This window comes from Asterias rubens, chromosome 21 (assembly GCF_902459465.1).
Source record: "Asterias rubens chromosome 21, eAstRub1.3, whole genome shotgun sequence".
Lineage (NCBI taxonomy): Eukaryota > Metazoa > Echinodermata > Asteroidea > Forcipulatida > Asteriidae > Asterias > Asterias rubens.
Window position 1 is genome coordinate 8888170 of NC_047082.1, and position 27938 is coordinate 8916107.

At 39.2% G+C, this 27938-nt stretch overlaps 1 protein-coding gene across 1 annotated transcript; it reads right to left on the bottom strand.

The window, feature by feature from the left end:
- Positions 1–1607: 1607 nt before the first annotated feature.
- LOC117304873 lies at positions 1608–26722 on the bottom strand. The gene is made up of 16 exons (XM_033789507.1): positions 26629–26722; positions 22630–22711; positions 22153–22344; positions 21186–21278; positions 19116–19228; positions 17240–17401; positions 16414–16458; positions 15480–15558; positions 11958–12179; positions 10488–10672; positions 10057–10242; positions 6547–6630; positions 5463–5520; positions 4648–4847; positions 3876–3902; positions 1608–2157 (listed from the first exon to the last, which is right to left on the bottom strand). The coding sequence occupies exons 3-16, from the start codon at positions 22338–22340 to the stop codon at positions 2027–2029; spliced, it is 1773 nt and encodes a 590-aa protein (XP_033645398.1). The 5' UTR covers positions 22341–22344; positions 22630–22711; positions 26629–26722; the 3' UTR covers positions 1608–2026.
- Positions 26723–27938: the final 1216 nt, after the last annotated feature.

The following is a 27938-nucleotide window of genomic DNA, read 5'->3' on the forward strand; positions in this document are numbered from 1 at the left end:
ATAAACGCAGCAACACGATGGGGAGCCAGCATAATGTGCACTGAGCAAGTACATGTACACTCGCTCGGCACATGTATTTGTGTATACTAATTGGTCGGCTGGGGCTTGCAGTGCGAACAATGCGCTTCGTCATAAGAGTCCATTGGCCTTTTCCAATTTCGAAGGTGCTGTGGATCAGCTGAGGTTTAATAATTCCAAATCGATTTTCACCTTTCGTGAAACCGTCTTCTTCACCAAAACTATGCAATTTGGCAGTATTTAGTCCCAATTAATATAATTATTGATCCAATGTTTACAACTTCACACACTTTCTCTTTGTAATTTGCAAGAAGTGAACTTAATTTAAAGCCCCCCCCCCAAAAAAAAAAAAATAAATAAATAAATTAAAAATATTGTTAAATCAATTTGCATTAATACTTATTTTTAAAAGGAGCTTGTTTCCAGGTTCCCTTTGCACCTCAGTTTGATCTATTCATTCATCCTTTTAATAACAATTACATAATAAATCCGTGGAAATTTTGGTATTCGAAGTTTAAGGGAATGCTGAAATAAAATACACCAAACCTGCACAAGTGCAACATTCAGATGCCTAACAAAAAAGGCTTCAGGCCTGACACAATCTTTCATAATTGAGTGAGCAAAATTAACTCTCTCTCGAAAACCACGTTACTTCAGAGGGAGCAGTTTCTCACAATGTTGTATTTTTATCTATAGCTGTCCATTGCTCGTTACCAAGTAAGCTTGTATGGTAACAATTTTGTTGGACTAATTACCAATAGTTTACAGTTCCTTTAAGTGGTAGGACAGGCGCGTCTTTTTATATAACTTCGCGCCAACCAATTACCGACGTGTGAATATACGTATAATTCATGCGCAGGAAACAGAGACGGACAATGGCGTGAGAGGAAATTGTTTATCATTATTCTGAATCAAATGTCAATAACATGCTATTCTCATAATTGAACGTTTATGTAGAGGTCGTCTCATACAGATCTTGTTATGTTTTTCCCCGACTAAAAATGCAGGTATGCAAAGCTTTTTATAATTATCCTTTTTAAAATACATTTCCCCGGTGTTCGCACAATAATAACTACCCGGTACTCTTTAAAATAAAATTTAAAGTCACCTGGAAGTGGTATTTTTTTCAAAATAAAGCTTTTGTCACTAATATATGTGTTTTGATGAGTGGAATGTGAATAAACAGTTAACTAAGGTTTTACAAAATCAGTTCTTATGTTATTTACAAATTTAAGAGTAAACTCCGACCCGAGAGGGCGCTGTTCGTGACGTCAATCGAGGCAGACTTTGCCTGTAATGCGTAGAGTAAACACAATTGCAAAGTACATGTACGGACCAAATCGTGAGTTTTTTTTCTTTCCGGCAATGCCGACCAGGTGTATTGATGCTGAATGCAGAAAAATACTTTTTGAAATGTACCAACTCACGACTTGGACGTACATGTACTTTGCACGTGTGTTTACTATACGCATTGCAGGCAAAGTCTGCCACGATTGACGTCACAAAAGGGGTAGGCGGAGTCAGCCCCCAAACAACTTTATATATTTTTTAAACATATAAATCGGACAAACAATTACTAAAAAAATTGTTTTATTGTTCGTAAGCATATACTCTTATGTTTGAAAGAAAAAAAAAATCTATTTCCAGGTGACTTTAACTAGGCCTACTCTCAAAACGCTCAAAACACTTCAACACACGAACAAAAACAAAACTGTTTCCAAAATAAAATTGTGAACATGAAAACTGCGATAACTAGACATTGGACTTTCGTAGTTTATAATTAATTTTTTTTTATTAACTTATTAATTAACAACTAATTAACTAATTTTTAAGTCTTACTTGTTTATATTTGATTTGATAATTTATTTCTGGGGGTGGGGCGAGGCATGTTTCTGATCAAGGCGCCCCCACGATCCCGCTGCTTCAGCCACTGGCAGTTTGCATACTTCACGCTGCAACATCGGTAGTCTGGTTGCGACTCGTTTATAACGAGTGACCACGGTGAGATTTATATACGACGACTGGGTATCATATAATCCAGTACATATTTCAAGATGACTCTAACAGTCGTGATGATGACGAAGATTACTGTGGTGAAAAAGAGGACCTTTCCAAGGTAGAGAGAACTCTCTTTGAGAGCTGCAATAAAAAATAATTGTGACAGAAAAGGAGTGTTATTAATTACAAACGAGAAACGAGAGACTTATGAACGCTAGGTGGCAGCAGACTATTACCAAGTAAATTTTCATTGTTTACATAGTTTTGAGCATGCGTACACTACCGAGAACAATGGTTTCTACCAGGGCCAAACTTTTCTGTCTCGAAAACTACTCCACTTCACCAGAGGGAGCCGTTTCTCACAATGTGTTATACTACCAACCTCTCCCCATTTGAGGTTTAATGCTTATAATTATTTTGAATAATTACCAATAGTGTCCACTGCCTTTAAATACCCTATGCCCGTTGGCCATCAATTACATACACTATTTTGCTCCCCAGCCTCATTTTGGCCGCCGCCGGAAATACTTTCAAATTTCCCGCACACAAGTTTATACAACAATAATTGGCCAGAGACTGTTTGTGCATACCTGTGGCTGGGCAATATTTTACTCTGTATGTCCCCCCCCCCACCCCACCCCCTCCATTAAAACCCAACCATCCGACCTCCAAAGTCATAAAACAGATCGTTGCGTAAGAACTAATATAACGCCTTGCACTCTCATACATTTAACATACCGGCATTAAATTTTACGTAATAATTACTATTACAGATATGACATCTCACACGTTATGAGAAAGTACAACATCTTACTTGGAATGTTTCTAGGCATACCATACATATGGGAAAAGATGTATGCTGTTCCTCACCACACTCCCCCCACCCCCCCTACCACTCATCCAACGCCCTTCCCTCTCTCCTTTCCAAATTTTCGTTTAAAACACAAACACGCCTCCAATGGTTTCAGAATAGCCTGTCCCATAAAAGTGCTCTTCATTTTGCAATGATTGTGTGCCTTAACTATAACAGATCTGAAACACCGTGAGTTATGTACCGGTTTTACTTTTTCTGTTTGCCTTAAGGCCTTTACATACACTAACAAAGTTGTTTGATGCACCCATGTCCTGGGAAAATATCAATCAGAACTGTCTTCGTGGCTACACTCTCTTCCCTATTCACAACAATTTCTCTGCATGCTACATGTATGATTTCACTCTTCTTTTCCAAACAGTTTATTTTTCATTTTAATGCTTTCGTGTTTGGTTTTTTGTTGAATCCGAGGATTTTTGTTTGTAACGGCTTTTATTACAGTTATGGTTGACTTTAATTACATTTATGGTTGATTGGGTTATTACATTTATGGTTGATTTTTATTACATTTATGGTTGATTTTTATTACAATTATGGTTGATATTACATTTATGGTTGATTTTTGTTACGTTTATGGTTTTTTTTGTCATATGGGTGATACAAAACTGAGGTCTCAAGATCAAATTACTATTAGTGTCCACTGCCTTTAATAAGAGATAGAAAGGGGGGAGGCATTACAAGTGACGTCAAACCTTGTTCTCTTATATAAACGTTGACCTACATCTTCACTTTAAATCTGCTTATTTCAAATTACATGAATTTAATTTTAGGAAAATATCACACGAAGTGAAGGCTAACAGTTTTAACTGAACATCTGCAAAATGTTGACAGATACAACACACATTCATGTTAAATTTCTTTATAATACATAAGACATTCATGGTAAATTTCTTTATAAAAGATGGTCAACATCGAAATTAAAGTTGTAATCATATTTTGGTATTGCGTCGACGATGTTGCAGTGAAACCAACAAATACATTAACTTACCTTGCATGTCCACGATTTGCTTTGAGACTGAGGGCAGAAACAGAAATACGTTATGAGTTTTAATTTGCATGCGAAGCGGGAGGGAATAATCTGACGTCTTCTTGATCAATATTATGCTCTAAAAACTCCGGGTGAGGCTGACCACCAAAATCCGGGTACAGTCAATTAATGATGAAACACAAGATATTGCAGTTTGGCAACCTGGGCCCAATTTCAAAAAGCCATTAAAGACACTGGACACTATTGGTAATTGCCAAAGACTAGTCTTCACAGTTTGTGTATCTCAACATATGCGTTAATAACAAACCTGTTTCTCACAATGTTTTATAATATCAACCCCTCCCCATATACTCGTCACCAACTTAAGTAAGGTTGTATACTAATAACTATTTTGAGTATTTAACAATAGTGTCCACTGCCTTTAATGATGAAACACAAGATATTGCAGTTTGGTATTAACCTCAGCCCAATTTCAAAAAGTCGTTATGCAAAAAATACTGCATTAGAAAACGACTATGCTAACCACAAATGGGTAGGTATACCGGTCATGTCAATGTAAAGTTCATGTTATTTTGGCTGGTACCCTGTCTTTCCCACGGAATACTTTTCTTTGCTTAGCAGGTTAATGTGCTTAAAGGCTTTATGAATCGGCCCTGGTCCAAGCATTATTGATGAGCGCTATATATTAAGCACCTCTATGAATCGCCTAGTCGAAAAGAGTGTTTGGAGGAAAACGTATAGGCCTAGAAAGTAGCAGTAGGGAAGTAATTACCAAGTAATCGTGTAGATAAAACGCGTATTCCATTCAACGAGCAGTGATAAGAGTGGCTGTCTGATAAGCTGGCATTGGAGATGTGTAGGCTTCCTTTTTGTACGTCCACGTACACACGAGGCAAGTTCGAATCGCTCGATGCTGACGGCATTGAAGTGAGAATGGAGTTCTTCCACTCTATGACGTCAGAGTCTGTGGCCCTGAAGACAATATTATAATGAACTGTCAGTGCCCTTTTCGAAACCACAGCTTTGGCTTCAGGCCCTGTCCTCTCGTCTAAACTACCGCCTGGCCAAGCTATAGCCTGAGCCGAATCCAAAACTGGGTTTAAACAAGGGCCATAGAACCCCTTACACTGGCTGTCATCTTTGATGTAATATGCACGCATGTAAGGTTGTCTGCTGGCAGACTTAGCCGATACAGCTAGGACTATAGCTATTTCCGTGTCATCAACATGAAGGACTTCCGTGAGTTGGGGAGAGCTATGTATGAAAGAACTCGTCGACCGTTATCACCCTGCTGCCTCCATCTTGGTCATGTTTCTCGTGTCGAATAACAATGAATGCTAATAATCATTTTGCAAATAGGAACCAGACTATTTTGTTCTTCCAGCCGGTTTGATGACATTGATATCAATGGGAGAAATTCAAGATGGCTGCACCATGATAAAGGTCTATAGAGCCCAAGCTGTGATAAAGGCCCCTTGATCGAGGACACATGTCTGCGTCACGCCACCATTAACCCCATGTGTTTAATATTTGATGTAGTTTTTTTTAATTCGTTTCACGCTAAATTATGAGAATGAATGCACTTACTGTGGACAGGGAAGAGTGACGTCATCTTTTACGTAAATATGCACCTTTGTCTGTTCAACTGAAAACAATAGATGAAAAAAGACAAATCGAAAAACAAATAGTTTTTTATATAAAAAAAATGGTAACTGCATCAATTCAACAGATTTAGCTTTGCTATGTTTTATCGCGTACTTAAAGGCACTGGGTCGATTTCACAAAGACTAGTCTTGACTTAGAACTAGTCCTAAACATAAGTCCTAAGTTAGATCGAGTATATGACTAGTAGTCTTAACTCTTAGTGAAATCCATCTACGCTCACAAATGGTTTGTATTCAAAATAATTGTTAGTTTACATAAGTACTTAGATCACGAGCAATGGAGAGCTGTTGGTGGTATAAACCATTGTGAGATACGGGTCCCCCTGGAGTAACGTAGTTTTTGAGATTGAGGTAATTTCTCTCTAAAGATTATAGGTATCCGAGGGCACACACACACTTAAGCAACAAGGGTGTTTTCCTTTCACTATTCTTTTACCGCTTCGATGACTGGTTGAGTCCGAATTTTCACAGATTTGTTAGTTTAGACATTATTATTGATGATACACCAAGTGAAAATACTGGTCTTTGACAATTACCAAAGGTGTCCAGTGCCTTTAAACCACTTATATAAATGAATCTATTGTTTCGTCTTCGCAGCTAAACACCGGTTTGTTGTGAGTGTCATGGCCGAGTGGTTAAGAGTATCAAATTCAAGTTCTGGTGCAGTCACCGGAGTGTGGGTTCGAATCCAGTCGTGACACTTGTGTCCTTGAGCAAGATACTTTACTATAATTGCTTCTCTTCACCCAGGGGAATAAATGGGTACCTGCGAGGGTAGAGGTGATTGTGAATGCAAAAGCCTTTGGAGCGATATAAACTGTTGCCCAGGTTGTATACTCCCGGTCCCCCAAGGGAGCTGAGAAACATTAAAAGGGATGTTATTGGTTCTATGACCAGCAGGGCACTGATACGGTCATTGTGAAATGCGCTATATAAGAGTTATTTATTATTAGTCAACTCGACATTCGAACAGCTCATAACTAGTTTAGACACTGAACATCAGTTACCTTTTGTTTTCTCCAACGCTGAGTCTTTTTCCTTTCCAGCTGCTTTATATTCTTTTGCAACTGCAGAAAACGGGTCATACTCAACTAAAGAGCAATAAGAGAGATCAAAAGAGGGAGGGGATGGGGCGAAAGAGAGAAAGAGAAGGGGTATAGTTAGGAGAAGTCAAACATTACACACTAATTTGCCAAAAACACAAATTTGTTAGGATTTTTTAACGGATCTTGTTTTCACATCTGGACCCATCTGATGGCAGATTGTTTAACGAGTTGTTTTAATGGTCTGAACAGAACGAACAGAACTGACGTTCCTCACACCCACACGCACACTAAAGTATCCAGAGAAGCTTTACACATATGAAGATCAGACAGAGTTCTCCAGGACAAATCGTTTGGCGTGTGATCTTGCATCGTTTGCCGTGTAATAGTGCATCGTTTGCCGTGTGATAGTCCGACGACTATCACACGGCGTGCATTACCCAGACGTCTTTTGACCCACCTGGAACCCAATCAGTTGCGCATATTATGTGTATCTGAAACGCGCGTACGAACGTTACGTATACGAAGATGATAATTTAGTCTGTTGGGGTAATAAAAAAAAAAAAAAAAAAAAAAAATATTGAGTGGCTTAATAGAGTAGAATGGAGGAATACAACCTCGTTCCCAGGGGTGATCGATCTCAATGCGCCAGTTTTTCCCAGCATGACTTGCTCGATCATAACCCCTGGAATTGGCCAATTTAAATGTGCTATATGCTAGCACATTTAAATGAGCCATTAATGCGCATACGTATTCATTATTCAATCTTTGCTACGCGCGCACGCATGTCTTTCGTTTTTTTTTAAACGTGTTCGTGTCATGATCAACGTACAAAGCTACGCGCGCACGCACTTGACATCTAATGCATAACCAATTTCCTGGGCCAATCAGCGTTGTTTCCCAGCAGTACATCCCTCCCAGGGGTAAGTGACGAGATAGTCTGGTCCCCTGACCAAAGATTCCTTGACGTCTCTTGTTAAAAATCTTAGGTCAGGTATCACCCACGGTAAAAATAGAGCATGACGCAACTTGTCAGGGTCGGGGGTCATCTCCAGGGAAACAATGTCTGCACGTACTAGTTGCGATAACGTAACCCTCCTCCCAACGGCCGCCAGGCCGGAGGGATTACGAGATTATTTTGATCGTCAATTAATGACAATCTGGTTCAACACGTATAATTTCGACAGCTAGTCATCAGATTTGCGACGAGAGGTATCGATACGGCGCGCTGCCCATGGTAGCGAGGCTGGGAGGAATATTATCGCTAGTCTGGTTCCCAGACCCAAAAATCTCCGACTAGGCTCTGTCGAATTTAGGGTCCGGTATCACCCAAAATCACGTGACCAAAAAGGAGGAATTCCTCCTCTTTCGAAGTTATTCGAAATGTTCCGAACGTGTTGTCGTCAACATTCGGACAGTATCGTTGATGTTCGGTACGGACTCGTAATGTCAGTCCTGTCGGAATATATAGCGTTCAATAAAAACAAACTCCAACGTGTGTTTCAGTTTCAACGCGCGTACAAAATGGCGCGCGCGTGTGTCTCATTGCAGTCCCGTCCATAGATATAGAATTAAATAAATAGATCGGCCGCGCGTACATACGTGGGTTCTGGCATGTGCGCGGCCATTTTGTACCAAGCGGTCACGTGCTGGTACCAAAACATTGAAGGCGCACTAGACGGGACGAACGCGGTTGCGTTTAAAGTTCTGTTATAGTATAGCAAAACAGCATTTTGGTTTAATTTCGAGACTTTCCTCCAGCCGAATTATTCATGGTATTTAATGTAACTGTGCCTTTTAAGGCTAAAGGATGGTTGCAAATTGCTCTGCAGCCATAAGTCTCAGCAGAGAAAAGAGAAGGGGACCCAGACTAGACTGAGTCCATTGAAAGCTGACAAGGTAGGTAAGTAGGCCTACTTTTTCCTTTTTAGTTTTAGCAATGATTACCATTGATGTAAATGCACTTCTTTTCGGTTGTTTATCAGGTTTACTCTTTTCTTTCCTCCATCGTATGCTGTATTAATGATAATATTCATTGGGACTTTGGGTCTAATAATACTCCTATAGGCTATAATAGTGTTTATTGCATGCACGGTATTGAACAGGTTTATTAGGTAGTAGTGGTGACTATCGTCGTTTAATTACAACTCCTCTCAAGTGATACTGACATTGTTTTATCTAATGCTTGTAAAGGGAAACTCCATTTATTTTTTAAACAATATTTTTTATAAATATCATTCCAGATCGCACTTTTGAGTGTGTTGCCCCTAAACTTTGGAATTATCGCCAACATGTCACCAGGATCGCCAATTAGATACAGGTATACCTTCTAAACGTTGCTCAAGACACATTTATTTCGGCAGGCTTTATGTTAGTTTTAATGACCTTTGGCCGGCTGATGTATAGTTTATGTTGATAGCTTTTAACTTTTGTTCTTGTATTAGTTTTCAGTGCATATTACATTTTTAAATATTCTTAGATAGTATTATTGTCAACATCTGTACTTTTTACTATTGTGATTCGCATCTTTACATATTTTTTTTAATGAATCTTGCGCATAATAATAAATGAATAAATTGTAAGATAAGTGAAAAGAGTTATCTAAAAGTTCTTTAAAAACCGAAACAACGGAAATTGTAGTGGACCTCGAGCTCTTTATAGGTTTTACATTATAACTGTAACGGTGTTGTCGGGTTACCAGACTATCTTCAATTGATTGATTTAAAACTTTGCTGCAAGACTTTACTTAATACTTTAATACGCGTTCACATGAACCCATTTCTAGAGCAAGTGCAGCTAGGCATAATTACTCTCCAAACTGATTATACAATACGCATTTGCTTTGTTTTCTTAACTGTATGCTTCAAACTATGCGCGGTCTGCGTGCACACTGCAGTGACTTTATGCTACTATACCGGTGAAAAATAAATGATTAGCCTCTGTTATACTTATACGTTTGTGCTTATGTTGAGTTTATGAAGTTTGCTTGTTGTCATTTATCATAGATATGGGTCTATAAAAAAATGGTGCGACAAACCTGTCCAATAACATAGCCCACCGTGTGTTTAAGGACTGTTTTCAATAATCATTTTCAGCGCAGTCAAACCAGCACGTGACTTTTTAACGCGTCCATGAAGAACCAGTGGTGGATTTCACAAAGAGTTAGGACTAGTCTTATCTCGAGTTAGGACCAGTTACTCGTCCTAACTTAGGACTATCCATGCAATTTGTATATCTCCTAGGACTAATCCTAAGTTAGGACTGGTCCGAACTCTTTGTGAAATCGACGTCAGGAATTTGTGTGTACGGCTAATGGCGCGTATGTACGCGCGGCCGATCTAGGTATTATATTATTCTATATCTATGTCCGTCGCGTTTTGTGCAAGAAGCATCATCACCAGCAGTGCGCCCTCTATTTGCTATATATATAACTCTTTGGGGTCAATATTCCATTCAAAATAATGAAATGTTTACCTAACGATGCACATGGCACATTGCAGGATTGGATCTCTTTTTCATCCGTGTATGCTTCACCTTTCTTTCTCATTTCAGAACTGCTCATGCCTACCCATCCTAACGCCTTTAAATTATTGTCATGTCGGAAGCACGGGAAGTCGATGAATTCTTGCTTTCTGTATTTGTCTAAAATGAAGCAGGTACCTGGATATTAAAAAAAAAAAAAAAACAAGAAAAAGAAAAAAAATCACGCAATTATTTAAAAGGTACTCGTTGATGGTAATTATGATGGCTATTAAAAACATACAAATTCATCACCGTTATTAGATACACTGGACACTTTGGTGTTCCACAAGAAGGTTGATAACAAGAGGGCGCTGTTTGTAGCGGCTAACAGCTGCAGATAAAACGCCCTGATCAAAGACTTGAAACCAAGTATAGGTACTCACCTATTCGTGCACGTTTTCCAGGCTCACCGCAGCTACTGCACGGTCCCCACGCGCTCCACTTGGTGAAGACGCGCTTCCTTCCGCTGTATAGTCTCTCTCTCTTCCCTGTCTTGGTGGTGTCCACAACATGCAGGGCGTGTCTTGTGTTTTTTGTATATAACAAATGGGAACTCAAACTAGCAAGGCTGTTTGAAAGAAGAATATTACGTTATACATGCTTAACCTTATTTCAAATTAGTTTTAAACTGATGATGAAAAACATACTAAAATAGAAGTTCTATGGGCCCCAGCCTGCACCCAATTTCATAGAGCAGCTGAAAAAAACCCAGTGGACACTGTTGATAGTTACTCAAAATAATTGTTTGCATAAAAACTGACTTGGTAACTAGCAATGGGGAGCAGCTAGCTGTTGATACTATAAAACATGGTGAGAAACGGCTCCCTCTGAAGGGTAACGTAGTGTGTTTGAGAAAGAAAGTTTTAAATTTCTCATTGAAACTATTTAAATTATAAGAGACCTCAGCTGATGTCACGAATGGGATACTTTTGAACACTAGAGGCGATAGCAGACTTAACAGGTAAATTTCCATTGTTTACGTAGTTCTGAGCATGCGCATATTACCGAGAACAATGGATTTTACCTGGTAAGTCTGCTGCCACCAAGCGTACCAAAAGTACCTGAAAAGCACACAACTTGTTGTGCGACTAGGGTGCTTTTTCTTCCATTATTATCCTTTTGAAATGAAACGTTGACATGTTAGTTTTATAACATAGTGTTCATAGGTTTTGGAGGTACGTCGGCCGGTTTCAGTCTTCCGCCGTGTTAAGTTTTCCGGGTGACGTAGCCGGACATTTCTGCACGTTGTTTGAACGGTTTTAGCTTTCCGGCGTGTTCAGTTTTCCGGGTGACGTAGCCAGAAAAAATACCGCCGCGAGTACCCTGGCGAGTACTGTAGTTCTCTCAGTGACCCCAAATTGTTTCTATTTCGATTCTTTTCTGTTTAGTCATATCTCTTGCCCCATCTTTACTTGTATTCATGCGTACAACTTAAAGCGGGTCACACTGCTTGTGCCACTGGTTAAATACAGGATAATTTGCTTGGTCTTCACACCAAATTCTCTCATACGATCCATGCGTTCGCCGCTTGTTGTACTCGTGTACGCCGCCATGACAGCTACCGGAGGGTAACACGGATGACTCAAGATGTCAATAAAAATGGACTACTTTTGCTTGCTGTGCGCAGGCATCGCATGACGTAATGTTTTCGTATTTGATCATTCGGAAAACTGAACACGGCGGAAAGTTGAAACCGCCACACCGGTCGACCACGTCGGAGCCAATGAACAGCTCTCCCTGGGTAGCTCCACCCACAATTTATATACACGACGAACGTTGCAAATGTTCCTTTGTTGTAAGTCATTATCAGTAGTTATTTGATATTATAGGCATAAGAGATGAACCGATCTTACGTAAGCTTTATGTACAAAAGGGCGGCTGGGTTAACGGAGCTGTCAAAACATGTGTAGCTGCCCTCGTCCGTAGCTCTAGCCCGTCTTATCTCCAATGACATGTCGTAGTTCAGCACAATACGATTGCGGCTCTCGTTCTCGTGCCAGTCATAGGTAATCTCACTTCTTGTACGTAGGTCCCCATTTAGCTTGAACCACTTAATTCCGCCGTAACGTTTGGCACTGCAGTTAACAAAATAGATGGTAATAATTAGTAATAAAAACTGCATCACATTAGAAGACTTTGGAATGCTAGGTGGCAGCAGACTTACCAGGTCATAGACCTTATTTAAGATAGCAAATTTGAACAACTGCGCATGTGCGCGCAAGGACTGTGGGAACAATTTGGCACCTCGATCAAAAAAGTAAACAACGTTCAACGTTCGTACACGAAAGATCGGTTGCAAAATGGATGTGGCAGGAGTGACCGAGAAAGGGCTGCTTGATAGAATAAATAGTTCTGGCATAGACGAATTAAGGTCATCTTTAGCCAAAGTGAATGTGCGAAGACACAGTAGTTAAAGACAAACTCCAAAGGCGACCTTTTTTCGCGATAAAATTACTATTTTTAGGTTTGCCCGTCTACGTCTGTAGCAGGGTCAATGACGGGAAGTTGCAACACGGATCATTGACCCTCCCGCAACCATCAGTCATCCTCAGGGTATCGTAAATAACAACGAAAACTTCCCACCATTGACTCCGACAAAAGGATCTCCATGACAAAAGTAAGACATTTATCTGTTTCAAAACAGAGAAACATTGCCAAGGTCATGATGATCGAGGACTGTCATGACTGTATTCCTGGTCTAGACTAGGGTCTAGATATAGCTCTATGGATAAAGCCTATCAATAAATGGTTACATTGTCTTGATTCGATTGTATTGTAATTGTATGCCACTAATCAGCAATGACGTGGACGTGAATAGAATAGCTTTTAACCATACATGGTAGTTGTACATTTTAAAAACTTTATGTGGCAGCCAGATGATACTTTTTCCTTATTTCTCACACCATCAACTTTTTAGGTCTACCACTGATATTGTTCAAAGTTAAAGTGACCAAATGTGACTAAGTAATTGTGGTTTATACTTAAATTTATTAATATAAACCTATTTCTACCTTCATGGTTATACCGTAGATCATGACATGACAAGTACGACAAGGTTCTGGTTTAGGTCCTAGCATACTAGTACTTACCATTTTTTTATCAAGGGATGTTACATGTATTGTACGAACATGATTCTGTGCATAATATAATTACATACTTTGTGCTTTGTTTTGTGCATGTATTACAAAAATGATACTTTAGTACACTGCCATGACTCAACTCCAGAACACTGGTTCCGCTGAACACAGACCAAGACTGCGCTCCTCCACTGATCGGACCCGGCTTGTTGTCTAAAGATCGTACAAGAAAGCTGGTGACATGACTTTCACATCTACCGCGGCTCGTCTTTGGAATGAACTTCCGATCAGTTTTCGTGAAGCGCCGTCTTTGTCTGTTTTCAAGCGGAAATTGAAAACTCATTTGTTTCCGTGATTCACTGTTTTCTTTGTTCCTCTTCTTTGTCAAGCGCTCCGTTCTTCGTGGGGCGCTTTAGAAATGCTTGTTTATTATTATTATTATTATTATTATTATTACAATAAAGCATCAAGTTGTGAGCTTTATTGTTAGACCCTACTGGTACTGTAATAATCGTATGTTTATCTACATTATGTTGTCTATAATTTTATCATATAATTATGAGACTATGAGTTTTTGTAGGTTTGTAATTCGAAAAGCAGGAATTTGAAAACAGAATATAATTTTTTAATTTTTTTTTTTCCAAATAAGTTCGATTTATTCAATAAAATAAATAGATTCTGCATTGGGCATCCTCAAAAGATAAATCCTTTTGGTTTTACTTGGAAATTGTTACCATTTAACTTTATTATTTTGGGGGCAACTATCCCAATTAATACAATTTTGGTTATGAAAGACTAATAAAAAGCCACGTTGAGAGGACTATTTATACAGTAACTCGCTTTTATATTCTTTATAAATAATAGGCTATATTTTGTACATCTGTTAAACCTGATTCTCAACTTATATACTGATAGGTCTCATTTTGCAGTTTAACTTTAAACACCCCCACCCCACATGACGCGCTCTCCACCACAACAGGTATACAATAGCGAAACCGATTGAGGTATTTATGAATGGTCTTTTGCCTTGGAAATCATAACCAAACACTCTGCCCTGAAAGTCAGTCATGACTAATATGACTATGAGCTAATTAATGAGCAGTATCATTATCAGAATATTGACATTATATTCTGAATATAATATCATATCTGTCATCTCTAAACAATGTTGAGGAATTATATATAATTGAATAGACCTATGTTTCTTCCTTAGTTTCTACCACTAATCACACATAAATCTAGCCTATACAATACTCAAATTGTAGCCTACAGCTTGTTGGGTTTGACATGCTTGATGATTTAATAATGACCCAGTCATGATTAAATTATCAACAAGCTTTATTGATACTTTATTAAATAAACTTTATATGAAACTGTTCATTCAAAGTCAAAAGAACATGCATGGACCTACCTACGTATGTACATACATGTACAGTCCCTCGTTCTTACGTTGAGTCGCACAGCACACACTGGTCCGATGGCATTATTGTCGTAGTTTTTTTATATTAATAATACACATCTGACATGGCTAAATAAAGCATGGAGGTACGGTGTACACCCATTCGTGGGTGAAACTGTCTTCCGCCACAGAAGCATGCCCGTCCACCACAACAATGTCAATGTTTACAAACTTACGTTACGTGACGTGACGACCGTCTGGGGAGGTGCACAAATTTTTCCCACAATCCTTTACGGGACGTCGGATTTTTGCTATCTTCAATATAGACCAATTCGCGAAAAATACTGGGGCGCGCGCGTAAAGCTTGGAATGGGTGCATTGTTGTTTAGCTCGTGATCAAATTATTTTGATCCATATCTATCCTACAATCCCTCTCATTTAACAGTCTGCGCTTGCGCAATGGTATTTGCAAAAAAGGTATATTGCTTACGTAGTTTTGCGCATGCGCACATGACCGAGAACAATTGATTTTACCTGGTAAGTCTGCTGCCACCAAGCGTCCCAAAAGCCCCATATTCAGTATTAAGGGTTTTTTTTAAATAATTTTTTTTCCTCAAGACACAGACGTCTACTTCATGCACTAAACACGGTTTAAAGCTGTTCTAATGGAAAAGCTTCCTTTAAAATATTAGGGTATTTGCTGAAGTGCTGCAGATTGTGAGAAATTAGTACAACAATTTCACGAAAATAGTTTCCGTCTTAACTGAGACGGAAAATAGGTCCACTGTGATTTTTTCCGGCATCTCGCTTGTTTGTCACTTGTATAAAATTTGTAATTGACAATATTGCAGACTGAATCTCGTGTTGGTTGTCTACTTTGTTATCTCGTTAAAACTTACCACCAGTCACAGATGAGCCTAATGGTACTTCCTAGACGCACAAAATCGACTGAAACATGCTTGGTAAAGCTACAATCAGCTGCAAGTGTAAAAACGGTAAGACAAGTGAAGTCAGTAAGTTGTATTGAGACGCTAGAGGGCAGCAATGATCACGCGAACAGCAACAGCAACAGCAACAACAGCAAAATCAACGACCACAACTACGACTACAACAATAACAAAATCAACACCAACAACAACAATATCGACAACAACGACAACAGCAGCAGCCTGCTTACGAACACGTTGTAGCCTTCGCAACTCAGCTCTTAGCTGCGAGTAAGGATGATTAGCGCCCCCCCCCCCAAACAGTAGCAGCAGAAACAGCAGCAGCAACATCAGCAGCAAATGCAACAGCAACAGCAACAACAACAATAACAACATCGACAACAGCAACACGAACAGCAGCAACAACAACAACAATATCGACAACAGCAACACGGACAGCAGCATCAACAGCAACAGTAACCCCAGAGCAGCAGCAACAACAGTAATAACACCATGCAAGAAAACAAAGTTTGCTACAAAAAAAGAAAAAGAAAAAAAGCGCGGATTGTGAAAATGGCCAACTCCTCAACAGTCCAGTGTTTCTTCGGCAATTACCAAAATTAAACTGCCGTTTTTTGTGGAAAACATTCTGACTTGGTATCAGTAATTATAACCTTATACAAACCGCTGAGTTATTGTAGGACCAGAACGAAACCCATTTTCTGTACATCTTTAATTTACACCATTATAATGGTAAAAAACAAAAATTGTAAATGATGAATTGATCTTGACACCTATAGGCCTTTCGGCCGTATGTCACAAAGACGTCAGAAAAAATATGTGCATATATTATAATTATAGCTATGTTTTTATAAATACATTTTGTTTGTTTGGCGATTTCACTCACGTTTTTGGTAACTCTGTATTTGGTCTGCAAATTTCCTTCCATTACCTGTGCGGGTTGCAGCGTGTGGGGAAAACAAAGAGAGATTACATTTCAAATAGTACAACCTAAAGCATGATTTAATTTGCATTCTACCCTGGGTACACTTTTTGTACGACACAAAACACAATGTCGACATTATTGGCATTAAACTAACACGGGACACCTTTGGTAGATTGTCAAAGACCAGTCTTCCCACATAGTGTTTCTCAATGCATCAAATAACAAACCTGTGAAAATTTGAGCTCAATCGGTCATCGAACTTGCGAGATAATGATGAAAGAAAAAAACAACTTTGTCACACGAAGTTGTGTGCGTTTAGATGGTTGATTTCGAGACCTCAAGTTCTAAATCCGAGGTCTTGAAATCAAATTCGGGGACAATTACTTCTATCTCGAAAACTATCGTCACTTCAGAGGGAGCCGTTTCTCACAATGTTTTAAACCATCAACCTCTCCCCATTACTCGTCACCAAGAAAGGTTTTATGCTTATAATTATTTTGAGTAATTACCAATAGTGTCCACTGCCTTTAATGTTTGTAATCTTGATGTTTTTACCTTGTAAATTCAATTGTAATTTAGCCTTTGGCTACAAATATTTGAATAAAATACCTTGAATTGAATTGAATTGAATTGAAGCTCAAATTTTCACAGGTTTGTTATGTTATGCATATGTTTAGATATACCAAGTGAGAAGACTGGTCTTTGACAATAACCGTAGTGTCCACTACATTTAATTGATCGGTCTGTTACCAAAGATGTCAATACAGTATTTTTTAATGATACTTACTTTGCCGGCAGGTAGGTAAGCACTTTTGTCTAACCCGCATATCTTCGTGGATGGGATCCTTAAGATGGTCCCAAAATCGACGATCCCATAAACCAAGAGATTCTTTATAAGGAACTCCATTGTGGTATGCATCGGCTGTTTGAACCATTTCATGAGCGTACCCTGTGCATGACATTGGAGCAAACATTTAGGCCGATTACACAATTCTTCTGTCAACTTTCAAGGCTAAAACATGTCCATCTTCTGCTTATTTATCTGAACTGGTTCATCATTTTTCCTCGACTCGGACTTCACGGTCATCTCAACAGTCATTGCTTTCAACTACAAGAGCTTCTTCCATTTTTATGGCCACGTTTTTTTTTGTATATGCTGCACCGTTTCATTGGAAGAATCTTCTTTACAATTTTTTAAGTCCCTGTTGGAAACTCATTTGTTTAAAGCTGCTTTTTTGTAATTTGTTTCTTGTATCTTTCTCTAATTGTGTTGTTCTCTTTATGCGCTTAGAACCTTTTTGCATTAGACGCTTTACAAAATGTCTTATTAGTATCATTATTATTTTTATTGTTTCCTATAACATTTTTTTTGTTATACTATAACAAATTTTGAACTCAAATGCAGGATATTTTAAAGACGATCGAATCAAAGAAGTGGTGATGGACAGGCCACCTTGCAAGGAGGCATGACGATGTGGGCATGCAAAACAACTAACTGGACTCCAAGAAACTGGACAAGAAAAAGAGGGCGACAAAACAGAAGATGGAGAGATGATGACAAAAATACATACAGGGGCGTTGCTTGGCAACATAGTGCCAAGATAGAGCGAGAGATTTATTTATATACTTGACGAAGATACCATTCAATTCAAGATGGAGAATTGGAGCTTACCTCCTGCAGTAGAGTGAAACAGACTAGAAATTGCGAAGGTAAAACTGCGTGGAGGTGTTGTCGAGTCGAATCTTGAAAGTTGTGTGAGAAAATCCTGCGATGCCGCCCTGCTTTTATAGGCGGCAAGTGGCGCCGAATGGCGGGCAACCAGGTGGCATTTGGCGCGAAGTTGTCACCAATCGGGTGCCATTTGGCACGCTTTGGCGGGCTATCCGCCTCTGCTGGAATTATTTGGCGCGTAGTGGCGCAAACAAGGTGCCACTTGGCGCCAAGTGGCGCCATGTCGAGCAAAATCTCATTGGCGCAACATTGCAGTGGATTCCAATAGGCGGATTGTTTGCGCCAAAGGGCGATATGTTCGCGCCACTTGGTGCCACTTGGTGCTGATTGCTCGATGCAAGTGGCGCGACGCAAATTTCAAATATTTTGAAATTTTCTGGCCGCCACGTTCAAATTTGATGCCGTTCGGGCCACCACGAGCCAGTTGGGAGGCAGTTTGAGCCACTACACGCCACTAGGCACCTTATCGGCGACACTAGGCGCCAAAGTAAACTGCATTGGCGCAAACTGGCACCAACTGGCGCTGGCCCAGTGGACTCTTAGCATGATGACCAAGACCGCAATCTTTAGGCAAAGAGGGGCCAATTTCAAAGCGCTCAGTTACGGTAAGCAATGTTTACTCCTGTAGCAGAAGATTGTTGCTAAAAAATCATTATTCCACAGAAATAGCAAGAAAAATTGGCGGCTAGCTCGTGCGTTCATTACGTCACGTCATTCATTTTCGTACAGTAAATTTAACATGCCCGTTCGTGTGCTCACGGTTAAAAAGCTCTCTGAAATAGAAATGGCACACAGTAAGCAAAACATCGGCTGTCGAGCAGCAGCGTAATGAATTTGTGCCTTGGCGGGAACTCTGATAAAAAAAATAAATAAAGAAAATGACTACCTTGATTAGTCTCTGGTTGTTTTTGAGTCTAGTTATTTTTATTACCCATCCGGTATCTTCTACCCGAAGCTGATGTACCCTTGGTGCCGCATGATGTACAACCCGACCATTCGTCCCATCTGAACATGAATTCTGACGGCTCTTTCCTGTCTTCAATTCTAGCACAGCAGTCAATCCATGGCAGGGGGGGGGGGGGGGTGGCAAAGAGCAAAAGAAGAAGAAGAAAAGTATCGAAAAAAAAGTGTTCACAGATTCACACATAACTATACATGATTAAAAGTAAGTAATGGTAGGAAAGGATTCCTTTAAATATTTCTGCCTGAAATGCTAAAAGTGGGTAAAGCATACAATAGTTGTTAACACGCGTGATAATTAACACGATGTTTGAAAAATTAGAAAACACATTATTACACTAGGGTTTCTATTGTGCGACTATTTAGTCAGCTCTAATGGGAGACTTCGGGACGCTAGGTGGCAGCAGACTTACCGGGTAAATTTCGATTGTTTACGTAGTTCTGAGCGTGCGCACATGACCGAGAACATAGATTTTACCTGGTAAGTCTGCTGCCACCTAGCGTCCCAAAGTCTCCCATAACCTATAGACAGAAAATATTGCTTGACACAACTCTGCGGCTACTAGCAGAAATCAGCAGAACACCTTTGAACCACTTTGGTTGATTTTGGCGCTATATTAATTCCCTCTGATTGATTGATTGAAATTGTTCTTTTACATAGTGACCAACAGTAGTTGCAGCAGCAACAACAGTAGTGCCCGCAGCAGCAGCAATAGCAACATAATGGCCGGCTCGTGATTTTATAAATCAGCCGAGTGTTACCCAATCTTATTTTGCAAAAAAATAGTTAATGGCCTGACGTTTCGACCCTAGCAGAGCCTTTCTCGTAGGCACTTTGTGAAATGCAGTTGCGGATATAAAGGACCACGGGAAGGGCTAGATCTTCCCAAAACCCAACATGAAATGACAATGATTACCGCCGCCAGCTTTTTTTTTGCGGATGGGGGAGGGAGGGAGTTTTTTTTTTTTTTTTTAAGTTTTGTTGACATGTCAAATATGAAAGCAAGAATAAAGAAATCATCACAATCACTATAAAACAGAGGGTTTGTGTGTTTTTGATAGTTTCAATAGTTTTGTCAAACAAATTTAACTCCTAGATGACATTTTCTGTAAACTTTTTCAAACAACTAAGCACAGTGTACGTTTTGAAAAAAAATATCAGCTGAAAAATCTGGGCAGTAAAAGTATTAGGAATTATCCAGACATGGGAAAAATTGTTTTTTATGATTGGAAAAAAAAAAAAAAAAAAAAAAAAAAAATGGGGTGGGGGGGGGGGGGTTTGAACGGTCGGGCGGGGACGATCAACAATTTTTTTTTTATGTGGCCTAATTTTGGGCTTTTACCCACACCGATGTGTATTAGCACTGTCTTTCCCGAGTCCTGGGAACAAACATCACAGGCATATTTTATTTTGTTTATTTCTTATTTACCCTGGGGAAACCTCTCAGTGAAACACTGTTTTTCAGAGGTGCCCAGCAACTACAAATACATTAAAATTTTAAAATTGTATTAATTAAAAAATATATTTATAAAAACATTAATTAATATTTAAAACAGCCAAATTTAAATAAAGACTACGGATATAACACAACAGCACAAAAACTTTACAACAAGCAAAATATACTATAGAGAAAAAGGTTAACATTCTGGTCCAGTCAGGAAAAACACCACAAGCCCCATAATATATTAAAAACTCAAATTTTTGTATTAATACTTGGGTGGGATTCGAACCTACGACCCTTGCAATTCCAGAGCAGTGTCTTACCAACTAGACTACCGAGGTTGCCTGGTAGCTAGAGGCAGTTCGAATCCCACGTTTTGGCAGCGGGTACCGCAACGATATAGTAGATTTAAAAAATTAGTTGTTCGAAAAAGTATGGCCCACTTTCTACACAAATTCCGAAAAGAACAAACGTCAAGCATGACACCAAGTTTCAAACCCAGTATTATGACAGCGGCAATTACATTGTTATGTTTATGAGGGTAAGTTGTTGATACTAAATACAGGAAGCAAAATTACAACGCTACAAGATAAACTTACAGCTTCTGCATTGTTTTACCATTGTAATCCCAATCGATTTCAAGCATTGGCTTTATATTGGGACGTATCACAACATGATGCAAACTCTTCGGTCTAAATTACGAAGAAGAAAAAGAAAGAACATTTTTACAATATCTTCTCTAATATAAATGACAAATAGGTCAACATGCTTTATTCGATTAGCAATAAATAAAAGTAATGTGGATTTAAAGGCAGTGGACACTATTGGTAATTACTCAAAATAATTATTATCAACAAATAACCTCACTTGGTAATGGGTAGAGGTTTGTTGTTTTATGCATATTAGACCATGGGATTGGTAGTGAAAGGGGGTTTCGTGGTCCTCATCTCCGGACAGCATGAAATTTGACGCACAATGATTTTCAATGGTACTGAATCCGAATATGGTTGTTGCTAAGCTCTAAAACTGCACAGTTCGTGAACAGACCAATTTTTGGGTCATTTTAGGTCAAAACAGTATTTTTTGATAACGTCTGTATACACTGGGACTATTTTACCAATCGTTCACGGCAGTGCAAGAACCTTTTCCAAGTGTTTAATGTGAACGATGTAAATTGTCCCCTTCTCTGTCCGATTAACATGCAAAGGCCTACAACAAAAACCCGGGCCGTTATCACACTGTCACGACTCTGCCGGTTTTAAACGGCCGTTTACGGAACTCGGCGCTACCCTTTTAATCCCTTAGTTATAAGTGTAGATTCGTAATGTAGATTCAATATTGTGTCATTTTGAATGTTATATAATATTATTATATATATATTTTAATATTTCTATTTTATTAATAGCAAAGCAAAATTGCTAATCGGTGTTTTTTCAGCTGAACAGCTTCATGGAAATGTGCCGTGGTTGATTTAATATTTTTCTTGATTATGATTTGTGTGACATGTCGACAATAAACCAACTTATCCCTGGGAAAAAGAAGAAAAACAAAGTTTCTTTGACTTACTTGTTTAATCTTGAGCACGCATAAATCCCAGCTTCTGCATCGCCAACGCGTTTGATGGTGAGTGCCATATTGTGTCTTAGAACGAGGTTTGATTTACCAGTAAGGTCGAACTTAATGGACCTCCAAGATGTTACACTTTTAATCGACGCCCCGGTCGCTCTTCTCCACAGTGCTACGGGTTCTGTCATATAACTGAAATCAAAGCGATTAGTTTCATTACAATACGCCTGACGTCATTGCAGTGGCTGCGCCCGCCCTGGCCTTCGCCTCAATTTGGGTTAGCATTGTGACGTACCTCATGCATAAATATTAAGAGAGGCGTATATGAAATCGGCCCCTGGCACGTGATAATGAATGGACCAATGAGAACTCGACTCTCGGTCATGAATGTGTATGATGTATTATAGTAATACAAAACGGTTGTCATTGTTGTGCCTAAAGGCATTATGAAGTTGGCACTGATTATATCAGACTCACCATGGATCACACGTTAGTGTAACTGTGCTTCCAAACTTGGCCGGATGGGTAAATCGATAGAACTCCTCACAATCATCTCGAACTGAATTGATGAGGTGAAAACAAGAAAGAGAAACGCAACTCATCAAGCTCAATTAAAGCCATTATACACTTTCGGTTAAAGGCACTGGACACTATTGGTAATTGACAAAGACTAGCCTTCACAGTTGGTGTATCTCAACATATGCATAAAATAACAAACCTGTGAAAATTTGAGCTCAATCGGTCATCAAAGTTGCGAGATAATAATGAAAGAAGAAAACACCCTTCGAAAACACGAAGTTGTGTGCGTTTAGATTTGAAAATTCGTGGAAAATTACTTCTTTCTCCAAAACTATGGCACTTCAGAGGGAGGTGTTTCTCACAATGTTTTATACCACCAACCTTTCCCCATTACTTGTCATCAAGAAAGGTTTTATGCTAATAATTATTTTGAGTAATTACCAATAGTGTCCACTGCCTTTAACAGTATTGTCCAAGTCCCACACTTCGTGTATCACAACGTATATATAAAATTACAAACCTGTGAAAATTTAGGCTCAATCGGTCATCGGAGTCGGGAGAAAATAACGGAAAACCCACCCACGTTTCGCCGTGTCATGACATGTGTTTAAAATAAATCCGTAATTCTCGCTATGGAGAATTGATATTGTTTTAATGTTTTCTCAAAAAGTAAAGCATTTCATGGAATAATATTTCAATAAAAGTCTTTCACCATTACCTTCTGTAAACCCTGTAAGTTATTTGTAAATCTGTGAATTTTTTCTTCTTTTCTGTACCGAAAGTGTATAATGGCTTTTAAGGCAGTGGACACTATTGGTAATTACTCAAAATAATTATTGGCATAAAACCTTACTTGGTAGCGAGTATATGGGGAGAGGTTGATAGTAAAAAAAACGCTGTGAGTAAAAGACTCCCCCAGAAGTGACGTAGTTTTCGAGAAAGATGTAATTTTCCACGAATTTATATTTCGAGACCTCAGAATTAGACGAGGTCTCGAAATCAACTTGCATCTGAAAGCACACAATTTCGTGTGACAAGGGTGTTTTTCTTCTTTCATTATTATCTCGCAACTTGGACGACCAATTGAGCTCAAATTTTCCACAGATTTGTTATTTATGCTTATATTAAGATACACCAAGTGAGCAAGACTGGTCTTTAACAATTACCAATAGTGTCCAGTGTCTTTTAAGGGTTTGGGTACATTTTTTTGTTAGAGAAAAAATGTCGTGTAGCTGAATAGTTCACTACCAAAAAAATGGTTGCAACCAGTCACTGAAACATTCGTTTGTCATAGTGGGGAATAGTAACGAGCTGAGAGCGAATTTCCTCATTTATTTAAAGGCAGTGAACACTATTGGTAATTATTAGCATAAACCTTAATTGGTGGAAAGGTTGGTAGTATAAAACATTGTGAGAAACGGCTCTCTCTGAAGTGGAGTAGTTTTCGAGAAAGAAGTCATTTTCCACGAATTTGATTTCGAGACCTCAAGTTTAGAATTTGAGGTCTCGAAATCAAGCATCTGAAAGCACAACTTCGTCTGACAAGAGTGTTTTTTTCTTTCATAGTTATCTCGCAACTCCGACGACCAATCGAGCTCAAATGTTCACAGGTTTGTTATTGTATGCATATGTTGAGATACAGCAAGTGAGAAGACTGGTCTATGACATTTACCAATATTGTCCACTGGCTTTAAAGACACTGGGCACTATTGGTAATTACTGCCAAATACCAGTCTTCTCACTTGCTGTATCTCAACATATGGAATTCAACTCTGGTCCTATCCCCCGCACTCGCTATGGAAACCGCTCCTTCTCACTCGCTACTCCCACTCTTTGGAACAATCTTCTCGTTCACATCCGTGCCTCATCTACACTGGACTCATTTAAAACCGCTCTAAAAACACACTTATTTAAATCTATCTAGTCTTTTCACTTTCTGCTATTTCATCCCACTTTTAATTGTAATTTTTTGTTATCTAACAGTTCCTGGTCAGCGCTTTTAGAAACCTTGTTGTATTAAGCGCTATATAAATGCATGTTGTTGTTATTATTATTATTATTATATGCATAAAATAACAACCCTGTGAACATTTGAGCTCAATTGGTCGTCGAAGTTGCGAGAAATGAAAGAAAAAAACAACACCCTTGTCACACGAAGTTGTGTGCTTTCAGATATTTGATTTCGAGACCTCAAATTCTAAATCTGTGGTCTCGAAATCAAATTCGTGGAACACTACTTCTTTCTCGAAAACTACGTTACTTCAGAGTGAGCCGTTTCTCGAAAATGTTTTATATTGTCAACCTCTCCCCATTACTCGTTACCAAGTTAGGTTTTATGCTATATAATTATTTTGAGTAATTACCACTGCCTTTACGTTTCAACGAAAACAATGAATGTAAATATACGGGCCCAGTTTCGTAAAACATGTAACAACAAAAACTTGCTTAGCAAATAGGAGTGTTGCTTATTACCGAAAAACGCAGGTTACCAGCCAACATTACCTTAAGTTTACATTGTTGTGACTGGTGCCTCACTCAATTTTTTTTTTTAGCAACGAAATTTGCCAAGCAGTTCTAGGTAATGCTATAATTAATTGGGCTACGGTAGGCCTATCTTACAAAATTACTTACAAATCTGCCATTCGTTACAAAGTGAGAGCCGAAACTGCAACAAACTTATAATGAAATACAACAACAGCACCTGCGGCCTCATGATGAAACACCACCAACTGATCATTGCCCGGTAAAATCAAAGTTTACGGCCTGTCTTTTGAAAAATTTCAAATTCAGGTGAAATACTTTGTTATTACATTCCGTTCGGTTTGTACTTCCACTGCTGCATTCGTCGTACAGACACCCACAAACGTGCGTACGTACACACGCCGATTGAGTGTCCCAACGCGCTCTGCGCGCGCGTGGGACGCATTTTTTGTCCGCTTGCGTTTCAGCGCACGCACACTACTACTTGAAGTACATTGTCTTTGGTATAAGCGGAACTACACAATATACGCGCGCGTGTCACCTCTATTGGTTTGTGTTTTAAAACGTTTTTTTTTTTTTTTTTTTTAACTCTTTACACCACCCAACCCAGGCGCGCAAGTGCTGCACGCCGCCGCCATGGGCACCGCGCGCCATTGCTGCGGTGTGTAGTTGTGCCTAATTTTGTGCACAAAGACACGAGAAAATCGTTGCCCTAAATTTTATGTCTTCCTCGTAAATCTATGCGATTTCCCTGACATGGCTGCATGATATGATGAGTTACTACATTCGTGATAATTTTTTTAAATTAAGCAAAGAGTAAAATACTGAAATTCTGACAAAATACTCTGCCAATGTCAGCGTCTTTTTTTTTTCCTAAGCAAATTCAGTTGCATTTTGCTTGTTACTGGTATTCGGCAGTTGTTTGCTTATCCTGAAAATCACGTGGAAATTTGGTTGGTAATCCTGTTTTTATCAAGAAGGAAGACATGTCATGCAAAGCAATTGTTATGCTTAGCCCCTAGAAGCTCTATGAAATTTGGCTCTGGAGGGAATGGCGCTACTGACCATTTTGAAGTGTGGTAAACAAAATACTAGCTTAGGACACTAAACGTTTTTTTATATATTTGTTTGGGGTACACCGCAACCAAAGTTCACTCCTACAGGGTGCGTTCGTTTAGCTTCACTGGGTCTACTCCGCGGTGCTCACTCGGGTGAGCCCCTGACAAGAGCTAATCGAACGATCACACCCGCCCTATCGTGGTGACAGCATGCACCTCAGGTCACCCCCAAAGTGACCCACTCGACAAGCAGGGCACTGGGAGCTGACCTAGGTGAGCCCCGTCAAAGCTATTCGAAAGTACCGGGGCAGACCGGGGTGACCCAGGGAAGCTAAACGAACGTACCCTATGTGTCGTCCACCATACCTCAAAAATGCTTATAGAAATCATATTCTTATTAACACAAACAGAGGCTTACCCCCAGCATGCCGTCAACAGGATACGATGGATCAAACCAGGCAGAATCAACTGGAGAGGGTTCACATCCTGTCTATCCTTGCAGATTATGTCAATGCTTTTCCAAACACGGTAGAATAAGGACAGACTGACCTATGACCTTAAGATAATATCTTTTGTGACACGTCTCGTGAATATTTAACGCTCAATGGTGAAGTGATCCCAGCCTGAACATCTGACATAACGCTTCGAGGCTCGTGAGTCCTTGCGGATAAAGACATTGGACCAGGCTAGGTGTACCTCCACTCTTTTTGTTCCTTCATTGTGTGGTTGGAAACTCAGGAATTCTGTAGATGGTTTTAGGGGGGGGGGGGTACTTCGGTACAATATGAAGAACAAGTGTGTTAAAGCATGCACATTTTCTTTTGTGGGGGGGGGGGGGGGCACCCCCTGTCCCATATAATTGGGCATGGTATTCTCGAAAGACCTCATCCAAATACTTCCAATACGTCTTCAGCATGTGTCGTCAGCCTTCGTCAGCAGCATACGCCATCAGCATACACCCGCACTTTTTAAAGAATGGACTCCGACCATAGGGAAGCTAAACGAACGCACCCATTGATACAAACTTCTTCTGGTAACGCCCTCTTTTGAATCTCCCTCCTCCAACAACCCAGGAATAATTTCTCATCATGGGAACCAGAATCTCCAGGGAAATTTCTTCTTCTAAATCGATTCAGAAAAGGGAAGCCTAAAAAAATATTTTTTATTATTTTTATTTTTAAAGATCTGAAGGGCATAATATGGTGTTATCGGAGAAAATAATCACAAGTTTACCACAAATTAAATAGAAAATGAAAAACTACAAAAGTGATTTTATCCTCTTTATATCGTGAGTATTTATTTTGAAATATACACCCAGCTCTTTCCTGCGTGTTTTTTTTTTTTTATACATCTTCAGTGTTATATTTATACGCCAAGGTCCCCATATTAGTACAGCGTTAAACAATACAATATTTAAAATAACTATATTATTATAAGCCAATTTATAACAGGATGACCAAAAGCAAAGTTAAAACGTAAATAAAATAAAATAATAATGACCAAAACGAAAGATAAAAGTTTGATCGCAAGGGAGTTTAGTTCTTATTAACAGCGAGTCTTTAAAATGTGAGACTTTTGGGATGCTTGGTGGCAGCAGACTTCTGAGCAAGCGCACATTACCGAGAACAATTAATTTTACCTAGAAAGTTTGCTGCCACCAAGCGTTCGGAAGTATTCAGCTGAATGTTAATTACTGCCAACATTAATGTAATAAGTCAATTTAACGTA